This window comes from Schistocerca nitens, chromosome 8, assembly GCF_023898315.1.
Source record: "Schistocerca nitens isolate TAMUIC-IGC-003100 chromosome 8, iqSchNite1.1, whole genome shotgun sequence".
Classification (NCBI taxonomy): domain Eukaryota; kingdom Metazoa; phylum Arthropoda; class Insecta; order Orthoptera; family Acrididae; genus Schistocerca; species Schistocerca nitens.
In genome coordinates this window covers 600,977,060-600,998,496 of record NC_064621.1, presented here as the reverse complement: position 1 = coordinate 600,998,496, position 21,437 = coordinate 600,977,060, and the positions used below count along the sequence as shown (strand labels likewise).

The 21,437-nt window shown below is 45.1% G+C and overlaps 1 protein-coding gene across 1 annotated transcript in view; it reads right to left on the bottom strand.

Moving 5' to 3' along the window:
* Positions 1 to 765: 765 nt before the first annotated feature.
* The window catches only part of LOC126199690 (paired box protein Pax-3-B-like), a 160,700-nt gene continuing 140,028 nt past the window's right edge, over positions 766 to 21,437 (bottom strand). Inside the window, exons 5-6 of the mRNA XM_049936617.1 lie at positions 9,802 to 9,962; positions 766 to 901 (exon numbers count right to left, since the gene is read on the bottom strand). Of these exons, the coding sequence (XP_049792574.1) occupies positions 766 to 901; positions 9,802 to 9,962 (297 nt within the window). The remainder of the gene's footprint in view (positions 902 to 9,801; positions 9,963 to 21,437) is intronic.

Here is a 21,437-nt window from a genome sequence, read left to right as displayed (position 1 = left end):
ATAATCATTTCTTTCATTTTTTTCCCCTGATTTCATCGGTTGATGGTGTTGTGGGTCGTCGATGGCGGACTTCTTCGAAATGCTTATACAATTGTTGCTTTAGACATGACAGACTACAAAAAATCAATATTTAACTTTTCTAAAACTACCTTACCGTAGTCGATTCCGTTCCTGTAGCAGAATTTGATACAAATTCTCTCATCAATTTTTATACAGATCTCACCATTTACTCCCGGATTGAAACGCGTACCGTACATACAGTGATTACATTTCTTGTTCAGCCCTCCATCTCTGTATCCAGCTCTTCCTGACCACTCTCTCCGTCCATTCTCCTCCCTCTCCATCTCCCGCTCTCCCTCTCTTTGTCCATCTCCTCTTGCCCCCCCCTCTCTCTTAATCTCCTCCTCCTGCTCCTCCTCCTCCTCCTCCTCCTCCTCCTCCTCCCCCTATCTCTGTCCATCCCTCTATCCGTCACCCTCATGTTCCTTTTCCGTCTGCCCACTATTCCCCTCCATGTTGCGCCTGCCTCTTATATCTAAACCCTCTTCCACCTCTCTCTTTGATCATCTTCTCTCGGTCCGTCAGCGCCATCCCCTCGCTCTGTCCATGTTCTCCTCCACTTCTTTCTGACCATATTGACATCCCCCTCTCCGACCCTCTCCCACACCCACACAACAACTAAAAAGTCGCACAGGTTGGGCTAACTCGACTAGTATGCACGGCAAATATATCTTCACAGAAACAAAGTTTTATTTTGGAATTACTTTAGTGAAGGGCTTGTGCAGCTGCGCAGTTGGCGGACCTACCCTTTTTGGTGTGGAGGTCGAGGTCCGGGTCAGCCAGCACGGCGCACCCCGGGCTGGGCTGCAGGGGCGCGAACGGCGACCCCCCGGCTGGGTACCTGCAACGCACGGCGAGCAAGCGCTTTACCAGAGCCAACCTTTTACAAAATACTAAATATGCTCCTGCACCTCATTAGTCAGACACAATGACTGGTAGTGGTAAAACTTACCCTTCAACATGGCGTAAGTAGTAGGCACAATGAAGCGCCAAAGAAACTGGTATAGGCATGCGTATTCAAATACAGAGATACGTAAACAAGCAAAATACGGCGCTACGGTCGGCAACGCCTATAGGAGACAATAAGTGTCCGGCGCAGTTGTTGGATCAATTACTGCTGCTACAATGGCAAGCTATCAAGGGTTAAGTGAGTTTGAAGTGGTATTATAGTCGACGCACGAGCGATGGAACATAGCATCTGCGACGTAGCAATGAGGTGGAGATTTTCCCGTACAACCATTTCACGAGTGTATCGTGAATATCAGGAATCCTGTAAAACATCGAATCTCCGACATAGCAGCACATGGCAGAAGTGCAACCCTTCCGCAAATTGCTGCAGATTTCAGTGCTGGGGCATCAGCAAGTGTCAGCGTGCGAAACATTCAACGAAACGTCATCGATATGGGCTTTCGGAGCTGAATGCTTTCGGAGCTTTGACGATTACACAACACAAAGCTTTAAGCCTCGCTTGGGCCCGTCAACACCGACTTCAGACTGTTGATTACTGGCACCGTGTTGCCTGGACGGACGAGTCTCGTTTGAAATCGTATCGAGCGGATGGACGAGGAGACAACCTCATGAATCCATGGAACCTGCATGTCAACGGGGGACGGTTCAAGCTGGTGGAGGCTCTCTAATGATGTGGCGCGTGTGCGGTTGGGGTTATATGAGACCCCTGATACGTCTAGATTCGACTCTGACAGGTGACACGCACGTAAGCACCCTGTCTGATCTCCTGTGCCCTTGCACATTCCGACGGGCTTGGGCAATTCCAGCAGGACAATGCGACACCCCACACACTTCCAGAACTGCTACAGAGCGTCTCCAGGAGCACTCTTCCCAGTTTAAACATTTCCGCTGGCCGCCAAACTCTCCAGACACGAACATTATTGGGCATATGTGTGGTGCCTTGCAACGTGGTGTTCAGAAGAGAGTTCCGCCCCTTCGTACTCTCACGGATTTATAGGCAGCCCTGCAGGATTCGTGATGTCAGTTCCCTGCAGCACTACTTCAAGTGCATGCCACGTCGTGTTGCGGCACTTCTGGGTCCTCGCGGGGGCCCTGCACGATATTAGGCAGGTGTACCTGTTCCTTTGGCTCTTCAGTGTAAGTACTTTCACAGCATTTCCTCGTCGGGGAAGATTTTGAATGTACTTGTGGTACACTAGAGCACGGCGAATATCCCCTGCTGGGTTTAGCTCACCGCCTGAACAGTGACAATACGCGGAAAACCAGTGCGTAAAAATTCGCTTGCCCATTTTCTCACACGATATCCTACGAAACATGGGTGAAGGGCAACAGTCAGTTCCATTTTCTGTGGAGTATTTGACACGATGCACTACTGCAGTCTGTTAATGAAAGTCGGTCCATGCAGAATAGTTTCTCAGATATGTGAATGAGTTCTTAAGGGCCTCCGGACAGGCTCAAAATCATGAAAAGTTCAATTTTTACTTTTTTGCGTTTTCTGAATCTGCAGACTATTACCTATTAATAGATATATATTTTATTCAATTCCGAAGACTACAACTATTTTTAATTTTTTTTAAAATGTGTTCTACATGGGCGTGACCCACTGTGGCGCTGTTAAACTGCTGTCAAATGGTGTTATTATTAACGTCCGTGTTCATCAGGTACATTTTAGTGATGTGAGATAAAGTATGTGTTGTGGCTAACCTGTGATGGTTCAATATATATCGCTGGTGTGATTGTCGATTGTTTCATGTTTATTTACTCTGTCGTTATCTCGAAAATATTCGTAATTAATTCTGTTTCTTGAGTCTCTGTTTTGTTGAAGTATAATAATGAGTAAAAGTAAAGTTATTAGAAATCCTCTGAAGGCTTTTAAGAAAAGGAGAAATGTTGGAAAGCCAAAGGTATGTGTTATTACTGTAAACAATAAAGACGATGAAAATCCCCAACATAGCTTGTGTCCCAAAGAAGAAGACAGCTGGTGTAAATATAACAAAGGATTGCTAACTGGTGAAGTGTACACTCATAAGCATAGTCTGCCTCATGCAATAATGGAGGTGATAAAACCTATTTTCAGAGACTTAGCAGCACCTGAACTGTTGAAAAAGTGTATTCACGGAAAAACTCAAAACCCCAATGAAAGTGTAAATAGTGTTATATGGTCGCGAATCCCCAAGACTGTATTTGTTGGAATAGAAACACTTCACTTTGGTGTGTATGATGCTGTTGCGACTTTCAATGATGGCAACATTGTAAGGTGCACGGTATTTAGAAATATGGGAGTGAAGATAGGTTCTAACATGGTACGAGCGATGCTTGCTTTAGACAAGGAACGCCTTCGGGCTGCAGACAGGGCTGTAAAGAGTCTAGAAATACAAGGAAGAGTAAACAGGAGGAGGAACAAGAGGAAGCTGGAGGAGGAGTTTGCAGAGGATGAAGATAATCCATCCTATGGACCTGGAATGCACTACAAAGTTAATCCAATCTTTGTCGCTGGATTCCCAAAACTTTTATTTTCTCATACTAATTACATGTTTTCTAAGGATCTTCCAAACATATTTGTTTCAAACTTTCAGTAAATGTTACACAGTACCTTCTGCATAATTTAACACAGCCTTTTTCCAAAAAACTGTATATTTTTGAATATATAAATAAAAAATTGCAAAAAAATGTTGTGAATTTTCATTACAATTGAAAAAAAATCATCTTTAATAACTGAACTAAAATTTTGTAAAATCCCTGTGTTAAGTTGTAGCCCAAATTCCAATAAATAATCTGTAAAAAGTTCAACTTCCTACCTCAAATACTTTGTGAGGAAAGATGTAATTTATAAGCGTTATTTTAACAGTGCAAGTATAGGGCGTTCCGGAGCCCCTTAAGTAACAGCAGCCAGAGAGTTGTCGTGGATGTCGAGTGTTCTTGGGAGGCAAATTTATCGTGAGGAGTACGCAGGAAACTATGATAGCACCGCTGCTATTCTCTATCTGGAGGATAAGTAGAGCAGCGGTCTGTGACTGTTTGCTGATGGCACTGTAGTGTACCGAAAAGTCTCGTCGTTGAGTGACTTTAGGAGGGTACAGAATATATGTACGGTGTGATGAATACCTGTTTCATATAAATATGGAAACTGAAAGTAATTCTTGTGAGTATGAAAGACAGTCCTGTAACGTTCGAATACCGTATTTAGTGGTGTGCTGCTGAACACAGTCGCTCCGACTAAACACGCAGGTTTAAAGCTGCCAAGCGGCATGAAATGGAACGGCCACGTAAGGTCGGCTGTGGGGGAGGCTTTATTGGAAGAATTTTAAACAAGTGCGGCTCGTCTTTAAAAGAGGCCGCGTATAGAACACTGGTGTGACCCATTCTTGAGTACTGGTCGAGTGTTTGGGTTCCCCGCCAGGTCGGATTAAAGGAAGCCACATAAGAAATTCACAGGCGTGCTGCTTGGTAGGATCGGGGTTTATACACATACAAGAGATGCTTCGTGAACTGAGATGCGGATACCTGTTGAGAAAGTGTAGACAGCTGGCATTTTCGGCTGACTGCAGAACAGTCATACTGGCGCGTAAGAACTGCATAGACAAGATAAGAGAAATTAGGGCTCGTTCAGAGGTACATATATCGTCGTTTTTTCCCCCACCCCATCTGTGAGTGGAAGAAGAAAGGGGATTAGTGGCGGTGCAAGGTGCACTCCGCCATGCACTGTATGGTAGCTTGCAGAGTATGTATTGAGACGTAGACATGATGGGGAAGAGCACAAGTTCTCTCACAGCCTGAAGAACAAGCTACCTCCTGTTCTGGTTACGCCTCTCAGATACGGCATCGTGACAGGCATTACGAGAGAAAAAATGGCTCAAATGGCTCTGAGCACCATGGGACTCAACTTCTGAGGTCATCAGTCCCCTAGAACTTAGAACTACTTAAACCTAACTAACCTAAGGACATCACACACATCCATGCCCGAGGCAGGATTCGAACCTGCGACCGTAGCGGTCACGCGGTTCCAGACTGTAGCGCCTAGAACCGCTAGGCCACTCCGGCCGGCAGGAGAGAAACCACTGAGGCCCCTGTGGAGAGTGTGGATTCCGCTTACACTGCGTTTACAGGCACCGCCAAGTCAGTTTTTCCATGGGCTTTTTCCCAGTACCGCCTGTGATAAATTATGTAAATGCCTTATCACCGATTCTCGAAATACAGGTTTCCTTGCCGAAAGCCGACAATGACAACCGGTTTTCGTTTCATGTTGAGAGGCACCCACTTGCCTTTCTCATACTGTGGCATCAAGCAGTCAGGCCTGCAAGATGAGTGGTTTGCCAAGCGAGTGGATTCTTCCTTAATTTATCGAGTAACATGAATTCTCGTATCTTACTATTTAGTTACAAATTATCCTCCTGTGTGAATAACACGCAACGGAAACACGCATCTGACTATCAGTGATTTATAGAACTCTGACTGCACACTACGCACTGGCAATACCACATTTACTTTTTGTCTTTGATTTAACGGCTTTTATATAAATTCGGGACATTATGACAACATACAATTTAATGAAAAAAGCCACCAATCTCTTTCTTTTCACTATTTGATTTATTCCTAAACACACAAATTCTACAACCTACAACAATATCATATGAGAAATTCCGCCCAGTGGGCATGGCTTTACATTAATGAATCTCGATACTATGGTCTCGTAATCTATTTACCGCAACGGTGCACTTCCTGGATAGGATGGTGGATCTTTTATTATACCTCACACTTCGACTCTCACAATCATCCTCACGAAACTTTCCTCCAGATCGAGCGATACAGAAGGAACAAGCATAACCCACAAATCTTTCGAAACTACCTTGCTACTCCCACGCAAAACACACATACCCAAATTACCTGACATACACAACACAACAATATGAAATACTACACAAAGAACGGTTACAACGTTATCACTTTCCGCTTTCCCACTACAATCAAAATTTATCCCAGTTTCACACGACACTGCCCCACTTTGTAATTCTACTTTCCTACTGTGAACTCGGGAGATCAACGCACGTCTTCCTGTGCAATGCAAGCCAAGTGGCGTTGCTGGAAAGACGGCCGACTCACCTTGATTCTCTCTCAGAGTTTAAATTTAGCGTCACACGGAATGATATTTCTTAAATATTTCAACTTATGATACACACGCTATTTCTTAAATATTTCAGCTTATTGTACACACGCTATTAATTCAGCTTAACTTAAGCACACGGAAGTATCTCAACTTACAACTACACGTGGGCTCATTGTGACCGTTGGTTTACTACAATCCCCTTAAAATTACCTGCCTCACATTTAATTCTCCCACAAAAGTTCCTGAGGAAGAGAAATTATTAATTCTAACTACTCTTAAATATTCCACATCCATACCATGCCTCCACTCTTTCATTACGGAGCACAACAAAAAAAAGGTCTTTACAGCAGAAGGTCCAGCGGCAGATTGCTGAAACATGGCCGTATTCCGGTTCTCTCGCACCTCTGTCGAAGTGGGAGAAGCACCTTGCTACCTTATTGGTCAGCCACATTTCAGACGCTCAAAGCTCTGGTAACTTCCATCTCTTTGGTCCCACCAAAGGTAGCCAAAGGATCGACTCAAAGATGATCATATATTCCCATTCACTATCTGTGGTTAGCAGACGACCATACATTCATTCATTTCACAGATCTCACCAAACTGGATGTAGGGATTTATTTTGAGGGAGTGCACATGTGATCAATTAAATAAATAAATTGTCATTCTTTCCCACACTGGTATCCGGCTTCGCTGTATTAATTGAAATTGAGTTACTTTTACACAAAAAATGTGTTGTTCTGACAAGAATAATGAAGTATTTCGTACCTATTTTCAATGTTGGGCGGTACTGTACCCTTTCAATGTGACACTCTACCGCATATGAATCGGGCTCGGCATGCCAGGATACTGCTTTCTGGTAAAGTGTTGCCTTATGTAAACAAAGTGATTTTGTCTGGAGTAAGGAAAGGAATTACGGGATTGGCCTCTGACTATGGTAGACTGCCACAGCAGTCTAGGTGCACCATTCTTTATTTGAGTTGACTGCGGCGGCAGAACGGTGATCTGCAGTGTTGAGGTTGACCAGTGGTGAGGTTGACTGCTGTACAAGTTTTGAGACATCAGCATGTTTAGCGTTTAGCTGCCGGGTGGTCATACTGGCGTCATTGACAAAGATCTTTTGTCCTCATCTCGAAGTAGGTGCACCTCCCTTGGAACGCATTTCCGACATATCCATGTAACCTTTCTTGCTCCTTATCCTCCGAGACAGCCAACAGCCTTGCCACGATGGTAACACCGATTCCCGTCAGATCACCGAAGTCGGGCCTGGCTAGCACTTTCATAGGTCACCGTCTGGGTCTGCCAGATGCTGTTGGCGAACAGGCTGCACTCAGCCCTTGTGAGGCCTAATGGGGAGCTACTTCATTGAGGAGTAGCGGCACTGCTCACGAAAACTGCAAACGGAACACAGCATGTTGTTCTCAATGGAAAGGCGTCTACACACGTTAAAGTAACCTCTGGCGTGCCACAGGGGAGTGTTATGGGACCATTGCTTTCACAATATATATAAATGACCTAGTAGATAGTGTCGGAAGTTCCGTGCGGCTTTTCGTAGATGATGCTGTAGTATACAGAGAAGTTGCAGCATTAGAAAATTGCAGCGAAATGGAAGAAGATCTGTAGCGGATAGGCACTTGGTGCAGGGAGTGGCAACTGACCCTTAACATAGACAAATGTAATGTATTGCGAATACATAGAAAGAAGGATCCTTTATTGTACGATTATATGATAGCGGAACAAACACTGGTAGCAGTTACTTCGGTAAAATATCTAGGAGTATGCGTATGGAACGATTTGAAGTGGAGTGATCATATAAAATTAATTGTTGGTAACGTGGGTGCCAGGTTGAGATTCATTGGGAGACTTCTTAGAAAATGTAGTCCATCAACAAAGGAGGTGGCTTACAAAACAGTCGTTCGACCTATACTTGAGTATTGCTCATCAGTGTGGGATCCGTACCAGGTCGGGTTGACGGAGGAGATAGAGAAGATCCAAAGAAGAGCGGCGCGTTTCGTCACAGGGTTATTTGGTAAGCGCGATAGCGTTACGGAGATGTTTAGCAAACTCGAGTGGCAGACTCTGCAAGAGAGGCGCTCTGCATCACGGTGTAGCTTGCTGTACAGGTTTCGAGAGGGTGCGTTTCTGGATGAGGTATCGAATATATTGCTTCCCCCTACTTATACCTCCCGAGGAGATCACGAATGTAAAATTAGAGGGATTCGAGCGCGCACGGAGGCTTTCCGGCAGTCGTTCTTCCCGCGAACCATACTCGACTGGAACAGAAAAGGGAGGTAATGACAGTGGCACGTAAACTGCCCTCCGCCACACACCGTTGGGTGGCTTGCGGAGGATAAATGTAGATGTAGATGTAGATGAACTGCCAACGGCCGGGACAGCGGTGTGATGACCACACGCCCCTCCGTATCCCAAGGGCTGAGGCTGACACACCGGCCGATCGGCACCGTTAGGCCTTCGTGGCCTGTCTGGATGGTATTTGGTTTAATTTTTGTCTTCTGCTGGATCGTTCCTGCATTTTGTCCCCATTTAGCAATATCACACTGCATATACAAGGTGTAACGGCTGTAACTGCAGATATTTGTATTGGTGACTGAGGACTGAGTACTGCACAACACATCAGTATTTACGTCATCTGCAGACTACAAATTATAGATATTACAAGTCGTATGTTTTTAGATTGGTTAGTACCTCCAAGAATGTGTGGCAAGAGCACGCCGTTAATGCTTGTTTTCCCCTCGGCGGCAGGTCAAGTGTTGAGCGAAACAGTTAGTCTATACTGACAGGCGTCGTTCACTTCGTGGCCCAGGTGCGGCCGTGCAGAAGATATCAGGTCGTGAAGTTTATGACGTGTTTGAGGGAAGACTGTTCGACAAATAGAAAAAACGACAAATACACGATGTGTGTGCGTATTAAGGTACCACATATAAAAAATTCTTCCAATCCATATGTAGCATACAGCAAACCAGTGCTTAACAGTATTAGTTAGCAACAGTCTTGGTTTCAATTTTAGTTTTTTGTTTTTCAACGACGCGTTTCGTCTTATTTAGGCATCTTCCGGTTATCTTTTCTAGATGGACGCGAGAGGCACCAACATCTGCATAACGCGTTCCGGTTCACAATAGCGGGTAACAGAGTAAGATGGGGGCTCGGTAGTAAGCATAATGTATTATGCTTAGTACCTGAGCCCCCATCTTACTCTGTTCCCGTTCACAGGAGTTGCATTATGCTTACTACCTGATCCCCATCTTACTCTGTTACCCGCTCTTGTGAACGGGAACGCGTTTTGCAGATCTTGGTGCCTCTCGCGTCCATCTAGAAAAGATAACCTGAAGATGCCTAAATAAGACGAAACGCGTCGTTGAAAAATAAAAAAACTAAAATTGCAACCAAGACTGTTTTTAATTAATACATATAAAAAAATCTGCACTTACAAGTATCACACCGTGTATAGCCCGTCGAACAAACTTATTGATAACCTCAAGTTCATTGTGTCTATTGAACGCGAGCAGTCAATTTCCAACAATCTTAGAAAACCTATATTTGATCGGGCTGGTAAAATTTATTCAAACCTTAAGATGTAAACACCTTATCGGTCTGTGTTTAGTGCATGTCAGAGAGAGAGAGGAGGAGGAGGGAGAGAGAGAGGCACTCACCAGGGGGAGGGCGACGGCCGCGGCCAGGCTGGCTGGCCGTTGAGGACGCGCAGCTTGTCGTAGACGGCGTCCTGCGGGGGCGGCGGCGGCGGCTGCTGCTGCTGCTGCTGCTGCTCCTTCTGCGAGGCCAGGTTGCGCAGCACGCGGTTTATGGACGAAACCTGCGGGCACACCGGACACAGCTGCTGAGCCACATAGGGGGGGGGGGGGGGGGGGGGCGGGTCACAGCCCGGTCTGGGTCGTGGTGGGCGGAAGGCGCACAGTAGCAAACACCCTCATGTTAGGCAGACCACATGTAATACTGGGCTGTGCCTGTGAAATGTAGCAGAAACGCATGTTTGTGTATCTGTTTGCGTGTACTGGCGTGTACTCGTGAGTCCGAAGACTGGTCTGATGCAGGTCTCTACGATAGCCTATCCTATGCAAACCTGTCCAGTTCTGCATAACAACTGAAACCAGCATTCCTTGACCGTGTTTACTGTAGTCAAGCTTTGACCCTCCTCTATACTCTTTACCCCCATCCCCGCCCATTTCACTCCATTACTTACTTAATATCCCAGCATATATCCATCTGATGTATCTCTTTGCTCCCAATTATTCTTATGCAATGGCACATTTAAAAAGCTTCTCTTCTGTTTTTCTCTGTACTACATTCAAAACAAATACTGTTAGGAAAAACTTCCTACAAGTCAAATTTACGTTATTTTATTTTTTTAGCGACAATGGAGAGCAGTGCGTGCCAGAGAAGTATGTGAGGTTAGTGAAGGAAATGTACAGAGGAGCAATGACACAGGTGAAGTAGAAGTGGCATGACAAAGGAGTTTCCAGTAAAAGTAGGGTTACATCAAGGGTCTGCGCTTAGTCCCTACCTCTTTGACCTGATTATGGATGTGCTGGTGAAAGATGTGAAGAAGGAAGCACCGCGGAATATGTTTGCGGATGATGTGGTTCTTTGTGAGCAGAGCATAGACACACTTGAGGAAAAGCTGGAGGATTGGAGGAAGGCACTAGAAGAAAGAGGGATGAAAATTAGCCGGACAAAAAATGGTTCAAATGGCTCTGAGCACTATGGGACTCAACTTCTGCGGTCATTAGTCCAAATGGTTCAAATGGCTCTGAGCACTATGCGACTTAACTTCTGTGGTCATCAGTCGCCTAGAACTTAGAATTAATTAAACCTAACTAACCTAAGGACATCACACACATCCATGCCCGAGGCAGGATTCGAACCTGCGACCGTAGCGGTCTCGCGGTTCCAGACTGCAGCGCCTAGAACCGCACGGCCACTTCGGGCGGCTTAGCAGGAGAAAGAATGTTTAGCACTGAAGGATGTGCAGATGAGGTCTTGCAAGATCCAGGAGGATGAGCTGAAATCGGTCTGCAAATTTAAATACCTGGGGTCGTACATACAGAAGGATGGAGGACTGGAAAACCAGATACAACACCGAAAAAATTGCGGTTGGAACAACTGGAGGAAAATGAGTGGAGTGTTGTGTGACAAGAAGGTGAGCATTGGGTTGAAAGGGAAAGTGTACAAGTCGGTGGTAAGGCCTGCCATGATATACGGGGCAGAGACATGGCCAGTCACAGTAGCCCAGGAAAGGAAGATGGAAGTGGGGGAAATGAGGATGCTGAGGTGGATGTGTGGGGTAACAAGGAAGGACAGGATTAGAAATGAATTTGTTGGAGGAGCTGTGAAAGTGGGACCCATGGGGAAACAGATACAAGAGAGAAGACTAAGGTGGTACGGACTCTTACAGAGAAAAGGGGAAGAGTGTATCGGAAACAGAGTTTAAGATATAAAGATTGAAGGAGCGAGAAGGAGAGGAAGATCGAAGATGAGATGGAAGGATAAGATATCCGGGGACGTAAGGGAGAAAGGATGGAAGAAGGAAGAGGCAATGGATAGAGTACTATGGAGGAGAAGGATCCAGAAGAGCAACGGCGACCCTACGTGACGTGCGACAAGGCGACGATAAAGAAGAAGAAGAATGGAATATAGTCGAATTAAATCAGGTGATGCTGAGGGAATTAGTTTAGGAAATGAGACACTTAATGTAGTAAAGGAGATTTGCTTTTTGGGGGGCAAAATAACTGATGATGCTCGAAGTAGAGAGGATATAAAATGTAGACTGGCAATAGCAAGGAAAGCGTTCCTGAAGAAGAGAAATTTGTTAACATCGAGTATAGATTTAAGTGTCAGGAAGACTTTTCTCAAAGTATTTGTGTGGAGTGTAGCTGTGTACGCAAGTAAAACATGGAAGATAAATAGTTTAGACAAGAAGGGAGTAGAAGCTTTCGAAATGTGGTGCTACAAAAGAATGCTGAAGATTGAGAGGTGGCATGAGCCCCCTCTCATATTTCTATCTTACCTCTCTATTTGCATGCGGTGGAAGGTTTGCTTTTCCTTAACACGCGGACTTCCCACGCAGCGTCTCTCGTCACCCGGGTGGTCCGGTGACAGGCGGGCTCTGTGGAACTGGAGAGAGTTAAGCCGACGTGTGTGAGGCAGTCGAGTGAATGCTTTGCAGACGCCGACATTGTCAAGAGACACGCCCGCTGGGGTGTGAAGTAGCGGCTGGGCTAGAGGTTCCGTTACTTTGGAGAAACTTTGCGAAAACACTTTCTGGCGGGCTACCAGCGAGGCGTGGGAATGACTTGTGTACCCACGCAGTTGTGGCGGGAAAATTCCCGCACTTTCTGCAAAATCAGCACAGAAATTGGCGCCAAGAATCTCCATTGGTGGAATGGTAGTGCTCCGGCAATGGAGTGGAATTTCCGCCGGTTTTCGAGTTGCTGACTGGAACGTAACCACGGCCACTGTCGTGGGGGCGGGAATGTTCGGTGTTCGGCCTGTACGGGTGCTCTGGGGAGTCGGCAGTCACCTTTCGGTCGAGGACGTCGAAGCAACCAGCCCTCGCCTGCGGTACGCCAGATCGTGTTCTGGGAGATAAGAAGACAGTTTGGTAATGTACGTCCGCAGCACCGGCAGATAGGGATTTTCCTAGGTGATAATCAGAGCTCAGCAGAGCGCGCCTGTTCATCCTTTTCTAACTTTGTTCTGTCTTGAGTAGCAGCAATTACTGTTAGGTTAGCTGTGTGTCTCTCTCGAGATTTGAGTGGAAAGGAATTGGCTCCACATACCACTTCGTCTTAAACCTCATGATCTAAGTTAGGGACAACTTCACCTTTATAGCGTTTGTTTGTGTTTCCAATTCGAACCAATTTAATGTATTGTAAATGTGTCATGTGTTTTGGTTTAGTATTTTGTGTTTAGTCGTAATAAATCATATTGTTATTTTGCACAGAACTTTCATTCTGTTAATCGGTAAAGTAAACCTATCATTCCTCACTAGGTTAATGAAACTTTCCTTTATTTAACTTATTTATCAAATTAAATTATTGCAGGTGCCAAACTCTTTTCTACTCCACTTGCAGGGCTGATTATAGTCAGTGCGCGTATATTTTGTTTCATCCTTGTGCAACAGCAAAAGTCAGAGTTAGAATAAGGGGGGGCTTAAAGCATCATTTACAGATGTAGATTCAAGAATTTAGTGATAAACACACTGCTAGCCCCGGCACCTCGCATAATATGGCGACCCTGCCAGGATCTTTCCTGAGAATCACTGATTAACAAACAGTATTCTTAGTACGAACATTCAAATTTTTTTTCTCTAATTTTTTTATTGATTAATACCCAAGTTTTTTTCTGGTAGTTCCGCATTTAGTTTTAAGTAGCGGCGCATGATTACAGTTTTTGTTTTCAGTGTATATATTTTTTTTGTTCATTGTTTTTTGTGTTTCGTTGATGTGGTGTGCGTACCACATCGCACTTTGTCGGATTTGTGTGCGGTTTCTGTACCACATCAAATGGTGTTTGTGATTACGGCGTTGGAACAGCGTTGTTGAAATTTTATGTCTATGTGTAAAAAATATATGGAGTAGATTAATTTAATTGTGCATTCTAGATAAATTTGTTTCTCATGAATGATAACGAGAAGTAAGGCACGACTATTATCGATCGAAGCTAAAACAAAAGAGGGTAGAATAATGGATAAGGGGCAGTTTATTGACGGGAATAGGTTCGGAGATGAGATGGGCACATTTTTAGCAGGACAGGACGCCAGGGTCATTGATGAGGAATGTGATTTGGACGCGATCTTAGAGCAGCGTTGCGGCCGTGATTATGATAGTGAGGTAGAGGATGAAACAGAGACAGTTACACAGGTCGTGACGGTAGCAGAAGTTTATAATAAAACGAACGAGAGCAGACAGGGGCCAGCTCGGCCACGTCAGAGCTCTAGCGCCCAGGAGTCCAGAGTTACATCACCCATGTGTGACGAGGATCAAATTGATGACATTAACCCAATACTGAGCTTCCTACGGTCAATGAAAGAAGAAGCTGACGAACAACGCAAGAAGGAGAAGGAAGAAGCTGAAGAACAGCGTAAGAAGGAGAAAGAAGAAGCTACGAACAGCGTAAGAAGGAGAAAGAAGAAGCTGACGAACAGCGTAAGAAGGACACGGAGGCAATAATTTCGCATATAGGGGAAATTCGTGGGGAATTATTAACAATAAAGAAAGAATGTGGAGAAGCAAAACAAATGTCAATGGTAGCACAAAAAGTAGCAGGCCTAGCCAAAACGGCAGCAATAGGGGCAATGAAAGTCGCGGAATCAACTTCTAAACTCGCAGGGCGCTTGCGACGTACAACACAATCCCACTCAAAATCCCTAGCATTCTTAAAAACTCAAGGTAATATCGCGGTTGCGAACACCACGAAACGAATGGAAGAAGTAGAGAGTCGGATAGCAAAACTAGAGCAAAACGGGCACACGAGCACTGCGCGTTCGGGTACCAATGATGGAGTACAAAGAATTGTGTCTCCGAGGAAAAGCCCGCCGTGCTCTAGCCCATTGACCGAGTGCGGAACTAACACTGCACACGCAGAAACAGCGAGTAATAGCTCCAATAATTATAGCCCACTTAGGAGAGTGAATTCGGAGTGCCACATCCACTGTGATACAGAGGTAGCACATCACAGTTATCAGCAAGATAGAGCAGGACACTCAGCAGACGTGCAAGTATCGGAAACGAGTGACAACAACAGTGCGAGGATCGGAACGAATTTTGATCACAATCACTTCCTGTCGATACTAAAATTCCAGAAGTTCAAAGAAAATGGAGGGTCGATGCATCCGAAGAGCTGGGTGATGCAGTTCACAAATTCATTACCGGCATCATGGCCAACCCAGGCAAAATTAGAATTCATGTGTGGACACATCGAAGGCCAAGCCGCGGAAAAGATGCGGGGTGTGGCAGTGACGTGTCGGACTTATCAGGAATTTGTTGGTGCATTCCTGCGGACTTACTGGTCAAAGGAAACGCAAGACAGGATTAAAGAGGAAATAATATTTTGTCCTGAACTGGAAGTGTCCGGGCATAGGAGCGCAACCAAATTTCTTGATGATTTACTCAAGAAGAATCAATTTTTAGATAGTCCATATAGTAACGGAGAAATCATTAAATTTTGCTTTTCCAAATTGCCAGTTAGGTACCAACAGACACTTGTCGGCAAGTGTGGGTCTGACATAGAAGCATTCAAGAGTCTATTGCGCGAACTCGAAGTAGTCTTTGATAAACAAGACGCAAAGGACAGGAAGAAGGGGCAAAGTAACAAATACCACCGGCCAGGAACAGAAGACGACAACAGATCGCATAATCGCACTGGTCAGTTAGGAAACCAGGGTTACGGAAGTCAAGGTTACGCTATTCAAGGTTATGGAAACCAAAGACACGGAAACCACAACGTCACGAGCAGGGTCAATCTAGACAAGGAATCTGGGATAGGAGGAATAACGAACGGCAAAGCGACCGTAATTGGAGAGAGCGAAACCAAGGACATCAGTGGAACCAGGAGATTGAAACTAGACCCGCAAATACTAATGCACGTCAGAGGATGGGGAGCTTAACAAGGGATTGACGTCAGACTAGTGCGAACACAGGCCGCCGGAATTTCGCACGTAATCTCGGACCTGGCCAACTACGGATGATACATTACGAAGATTTATCAGAAATCCTGCTCGAGGAACATAAAGCAACTCCTCGACAAGATCGGCAGCCTCTTATCACAGTAGCAATAGCTGAAAAGAGTATGAATGCGATAATAGATAGTGGAAGCTACATAACAGCAATATCCGAGGCAGCATACAAGAGGTGCTCTCAGGAGATGGACTGGCCTGTCCTATCGGTTAAGAAAACCAAAATAAAAGGGGCATTAGCGGGTAAATGTACGGAGGTCACCCAACAAACAAGACTGGAATTCTCCTGCCAAGGACACAAAATAGAGTCTAACTTCTGGATCGTGCCAAATCTGGCGATCGACATGATAATAGGAACGGACTTCCTAAATGAACATGACGCGATAGTTGATCTAGGACGAGGTGAAGTGGTTTTGAGGAAAGGGAATCCCGTCCACATTAAGTTCGACGACCAGCTGATCCCAGCTCAACTACCGTCTAACTGTGTACGGATAAACTATGCGTGTCTGAAAGACAGAAAGGAAGAACAGGTCGACGTTGCGGGTAAGGGAGAGGACACGGATGAGAATGAAGTCGGAATAATGGGAGAAATAAAGGAGAAAATAGGAGAAAAAGTGGAAGCAATAAAGAATATAAGGAGCGACCACCGCAAAGAACTTCATAAATTACTAGTAGAACATGCGGAGGTCTTCCTTCCCAAGACAGGATCAATAAAGAACTTCCAATATGAATTTCGTGTACGTCCGCACAACCAGTTTCGTGTGCCACCCTATCCAATCCCCTTGGCATATCGACAGAAAGTAGCAGCTGAAATTACGCGAATGCTGAGTGAAGGAATAATAGAACCTACGGCTTCAGCCTATAATAACCCGTTAAGAGTAGTCGAGAAGGCAGATGGTAGTATTCGTTTAGTCTTGGACTCGCGACAAATTAATACCATAATAGAACCCGAAACAGACAGACCGGAACGATTAGAGGAACTCTTACAAAACTTCCATGGAATATCAATCTTCTCATCAGTTGATCTAAAATCGAGTTTCTGGCCGATCGAGCTCCATCCAAATTGCAGACAGTACACAGCCTTTTTAGCATTTGGAAGATGTTACCGGTTTCGTCGTCTACCATTTGGTTTGAACGTTTCATCTGCCGCATTCATTCGGGGGCTGGACGGCATACTAAGCGATAATTTGAAACGTCATGTCACCAGCTATGTGGACGATTTGCTGATCGCGGAGAAATCTTGGGGAGAGCACAATGCGGTCCTCGGTGAACTCCTTGCGACATTCAAGGAATACGGAGTGACTATCAATATCGAAAAATCGAATTTTGGGACGTCCTCTGTGAAATTTCTAGGACATATCATCACGGGTGAGGGCATTGCGCCAAATCCCGAAAAGATCGAAGCGATTGAAAAGTTTCCCATTCCTACGACAAAGAAGCAGTTAAGGGGGTTCTTGGGGATCATAAATTTTTACAACCGCTTTATACATGTCAAAACTCAGAGCAGTCCTCGGTTGCATCAACTTACAGGAAAGAAGATTCCTTGGGAATGGGATGAGGCGGCCGAATCCGAATGGAAAGCATTAAAATTCGCATTATTACAAGCACCCATCCTATCACACCCTAATTTAGCAGAAGAGCTTTGCATAGTAACGGACAGTTCATACTCCGGTCTGGGTGTCATGGTGTTCCAAGACTATGTACATGAAGGAAACAGGGTGTGGAAGACAATTGCGTTTGCTAGCAGAGTACTAGCCAAGAGTGAGAGGAATTACTCAGTAACCGAGTTAGAGGCGCTGGCTATTGTATGGGCGTTTGAAAAATTCAGATACCTTCTGTTTGGTCGCAAGACGAGGGTCTACACAGACCACAAGGCGCTCGAGTTCTTGATGACTGCAAAGCTTAATCACAGGCGGCTCATTAGGTGGGCATCGTATCTACAGCAGTACAATTTTTCGATAGAATATATCCCCGGCAGTCAGAACATCATTGCAGACGCCTTATCACGGTCACCGATTGGATTTGAGCACAACATGGAAGAAGATCTGGAGGAAAATCACTACTGCCTTTACTATATGCAGAAAGTAGCCTTTGAAAATTTTATTACCTGTAGTATGCAGGACATCAAGAAGGAGCAAGACAAGGACCCTGCCCTAGTGTTATTGAAACAGAAATGGATAGACAGAAGACACGCCACCATCAGGCAGTTCTACCTCTTGCGGAAAGGCATAATTTTCCACCGAAATTATACCAATGACACTGAATGGGGGGTATGCATCCCTGAACACCTAATAAACAAGGTTATATGGCATACTCACCTCAGCTATGGACACTTCGGACCACGCAAGTGCAATCTCAAGCTAAGGACCATGTGTTACTTTCGAAACATGGAGCGTCGAATTCGGAGGGTACTGTCGGTGTGTAAAGACTGCCAAAAGGCTAAGCACACCACTGTGAGCATGCAGGCACCATTATACCCAATCGTACCGACCAAATTAAGACAATTAGCAGCAACAGATTTGATGGGACCTTTGCCAAGAACAAGAAGAGGATATACTTACGTATTAGTGTTTGTTGAGCTAACGTCCAAATACGTTACCTTTACGCCACTGAAGAGGGCAACAGGACGAACTGTATCACGAGCCCTAATCCGGGATTTCCTACCACAGGTTGGTCATGTGAGTAGAATCATTTCTGATAACGGGCCACAGTTTAAGTCAAAAACATGGAAGGAGACGTTGCGTCGATGTAAAATTGATCCCATTTTTATATCTTCACACCATCCGAGCTCGAATGCTGCAGAACGGGTTATTAAAGAACTCGGAAACTTGTGCCGGTTGTACTGTAACAAACAGCACACGACATGGGACGTTTTCCTTAAAGACTTCCAGGAGGTGATCAATGAGGCACCCCATGGGATAACAAAATTGGCACCCATTACAGTACTGAAAAACCGGATTCCTAAGGACTTGATAACCAAGGTCGTAAACTTCCCACCAAGGGCGCGAACGCAGCACCAAGCCATAGTGGATTTGGCTCTCAAGAGGATACGGGCTGCAGCAGAGGTCAGGAAGAGACGTGCCGACAGGGGAGCTCGTCTACGACACTTCCAAATTGGACAAAAGGTGCTCGTTAAGTCTTTCCGACTTTCGAACAAACAAAAAATGAAATGCCAAAAATTCTATTCTGTTTACAACGGCCCGTACCGTATAAGGAGAGCAGCTCACCACAATGCTTATGAATTGGAGACGCTGAAAGGAAAGAAGTCCATAGGACTCCACCACATCTCTCACATAAAGGAGTTCGTAGAATAGTAGTAGTGTAAGAAGTGTACATAGTAGAATAGGCAAATATATGAACCTTTGTTCGGGGAACAATAATCGTTACATTAATAGATTAAGATTGCTAAAGTATTAACACGCTGCGTTGTCTTGCATAAGAATTTACTGCTGCTATCCTCTTTTTGTTTATGTTCGCGATCTCCAATGTCGATGGAGTAGGAGACACTACCTTTTCATGAGCAATGTTTTTGTCCCTTCCTATCTGGTGTCCATGTTGAGGGATAATGATGAGTGAGGAGATGTCGCACAAACGGGCGCATACAAGAACGTGCTCCTAGAAGCGTTCTGAGAAGTCGTGATACGCTCCATAGCGGCCACAACCAGTTCGTGAGTCGTTCATACCAATGCTTGCAGGCACGCGTCAGTGCACTGCAAGATTGTGGTATATTGCGTGATTTCGAGGATGAATATGGGCAGTATAGTTTTTTTTGCAGAGCTGCGCCAGCATCGTTGTCTTGCAAGTCGGGGTGATCCTGTGAGCGTTTGACTCCAATGGTGCCCTAGACGAGAGAAATGCGAGCATAAAGCCTACCATGCCAATGTGCTGGTTGGGGATTTAGCGTGCTGCTCGTGACTGTCACAGATGAATAACCAGGGACTTATACTTGGATATTCGTGACATTGTAGCTGGCGTGTGTTGGGCGACTGAATCCTCAACAGGAACCACCCCTGGCTTGGTCATATTACATTGCTTCTGGAAAGGTGTGCTTTGATCCCGAAAACCGCATGAGATAGAGAAGGAAGTTGCAACTATAAATTTATTGTCGTGTATAGCCATGGCTAACCCAGTCTCTGGAGTTTCAGTGAGGCGTAGTGAGAACTCGGAGGCCATGTCGTACGGCGCGCACATCACTGTCGGCAATAGCGGCGAGCAGCGAGACATCTCAACGTAACAGGAAGTATGTAAGAGTATTGTATAAAAAAAAGGTAATAATAATAATAATAGAGTACCATATTCTAGGATAAATTAAACTTTAGGATTTTTACAATAACTAGATTAATATTGTGGGGGTTTTCTACCACAAGTGTTGTGTTTGGCGCGCGCCTGTTGGGATGTTATTTTTCAGATCATGAAACCACAGACCCGAGATGGAGGGACGACCGGCGAGCGAACGTACAATAGTTGCATGTTCGAACGTACAATAGTTGCATGTTCTTTATAGCTCAGTAAAACTTCAGCCTGCATAATAATATAATTTATTTAGAAGACATAGAATGTAGATCGTTGGCATATGGTAGTTAATTCTTGAGCATGTCTACTGTCGATCTATATAATTAATAGTAATATTAGTGCGGGCCCGCACATTTAGTTGTTCATCCATTACAAAGCATCAGTTATCACACACCATGTACAATACTGAGATCGGTCTCTACACATATATCAAAATAAATTATTTCCATGTCTAGATTAGATGTTATAATGATTGCCATAGATTAATAACTATAAAAGTAAAATAAGAGTGTCTGAAATGACAGACCATCAATGTTTCATTATGTAAATTTATTATAACATAGAAGGTCATGGGAAAAAGTTAGGCATAAGATTTTTGTAAGAATTGTGCAGATGACGAGGATCGTGGCAATGCGGAGGCCGGCCGGAGCGGGAACAAGAGGTCTACGGCTACCTGCAAGAAAAGAGCGTCAGCACCCCAACTGACGTGAAGGGCGAGCGCATCCGGTCCACAGGCTGACAGTCACCCGGCCGCCTACCTGAGGGATTACGCGGGACCCTCGCCAGGCCACAAGCGAAAGTGAGGCTGGCCGTTGACACTGACACGCGACCCACACGCGACAGCCTGCTAGCTCTCCGGACGCGGCAGCCGTTTGGAGGGATTCCCTGCGGCAGACCACGTTGTCGTGAGTACACGAAGAAGATCACATATCGTGTCAGAACCTGCGCCTCATGTGCCTCAGGACAGAAAGGGACGCTATATACTCACCTGTTTGGGTTTTTACAACTCACTAGCATTGGCCGATCTGCATACACAAAGCAGTATCGTGCCACACTAACAAATGTATGGTCTCATTACTTACTTCTCCTCTCTATTAGAGAGCAGTTTTAACAATAGTCGCTCCTAGTTCGATCCTGTATGGATGACCTCACACACTTGTGGAGTCACTCCTCGTGCCATCATCCCTCGTCGAACTGCAATATTGGGAAACGTAAAGTACTGTCCAGCGAGAGAAGAGACCTAGACTAGTGATGTATCCCAACAAGTAGATCTCAGAGACAATTAATCGACGTGAGGAGAGC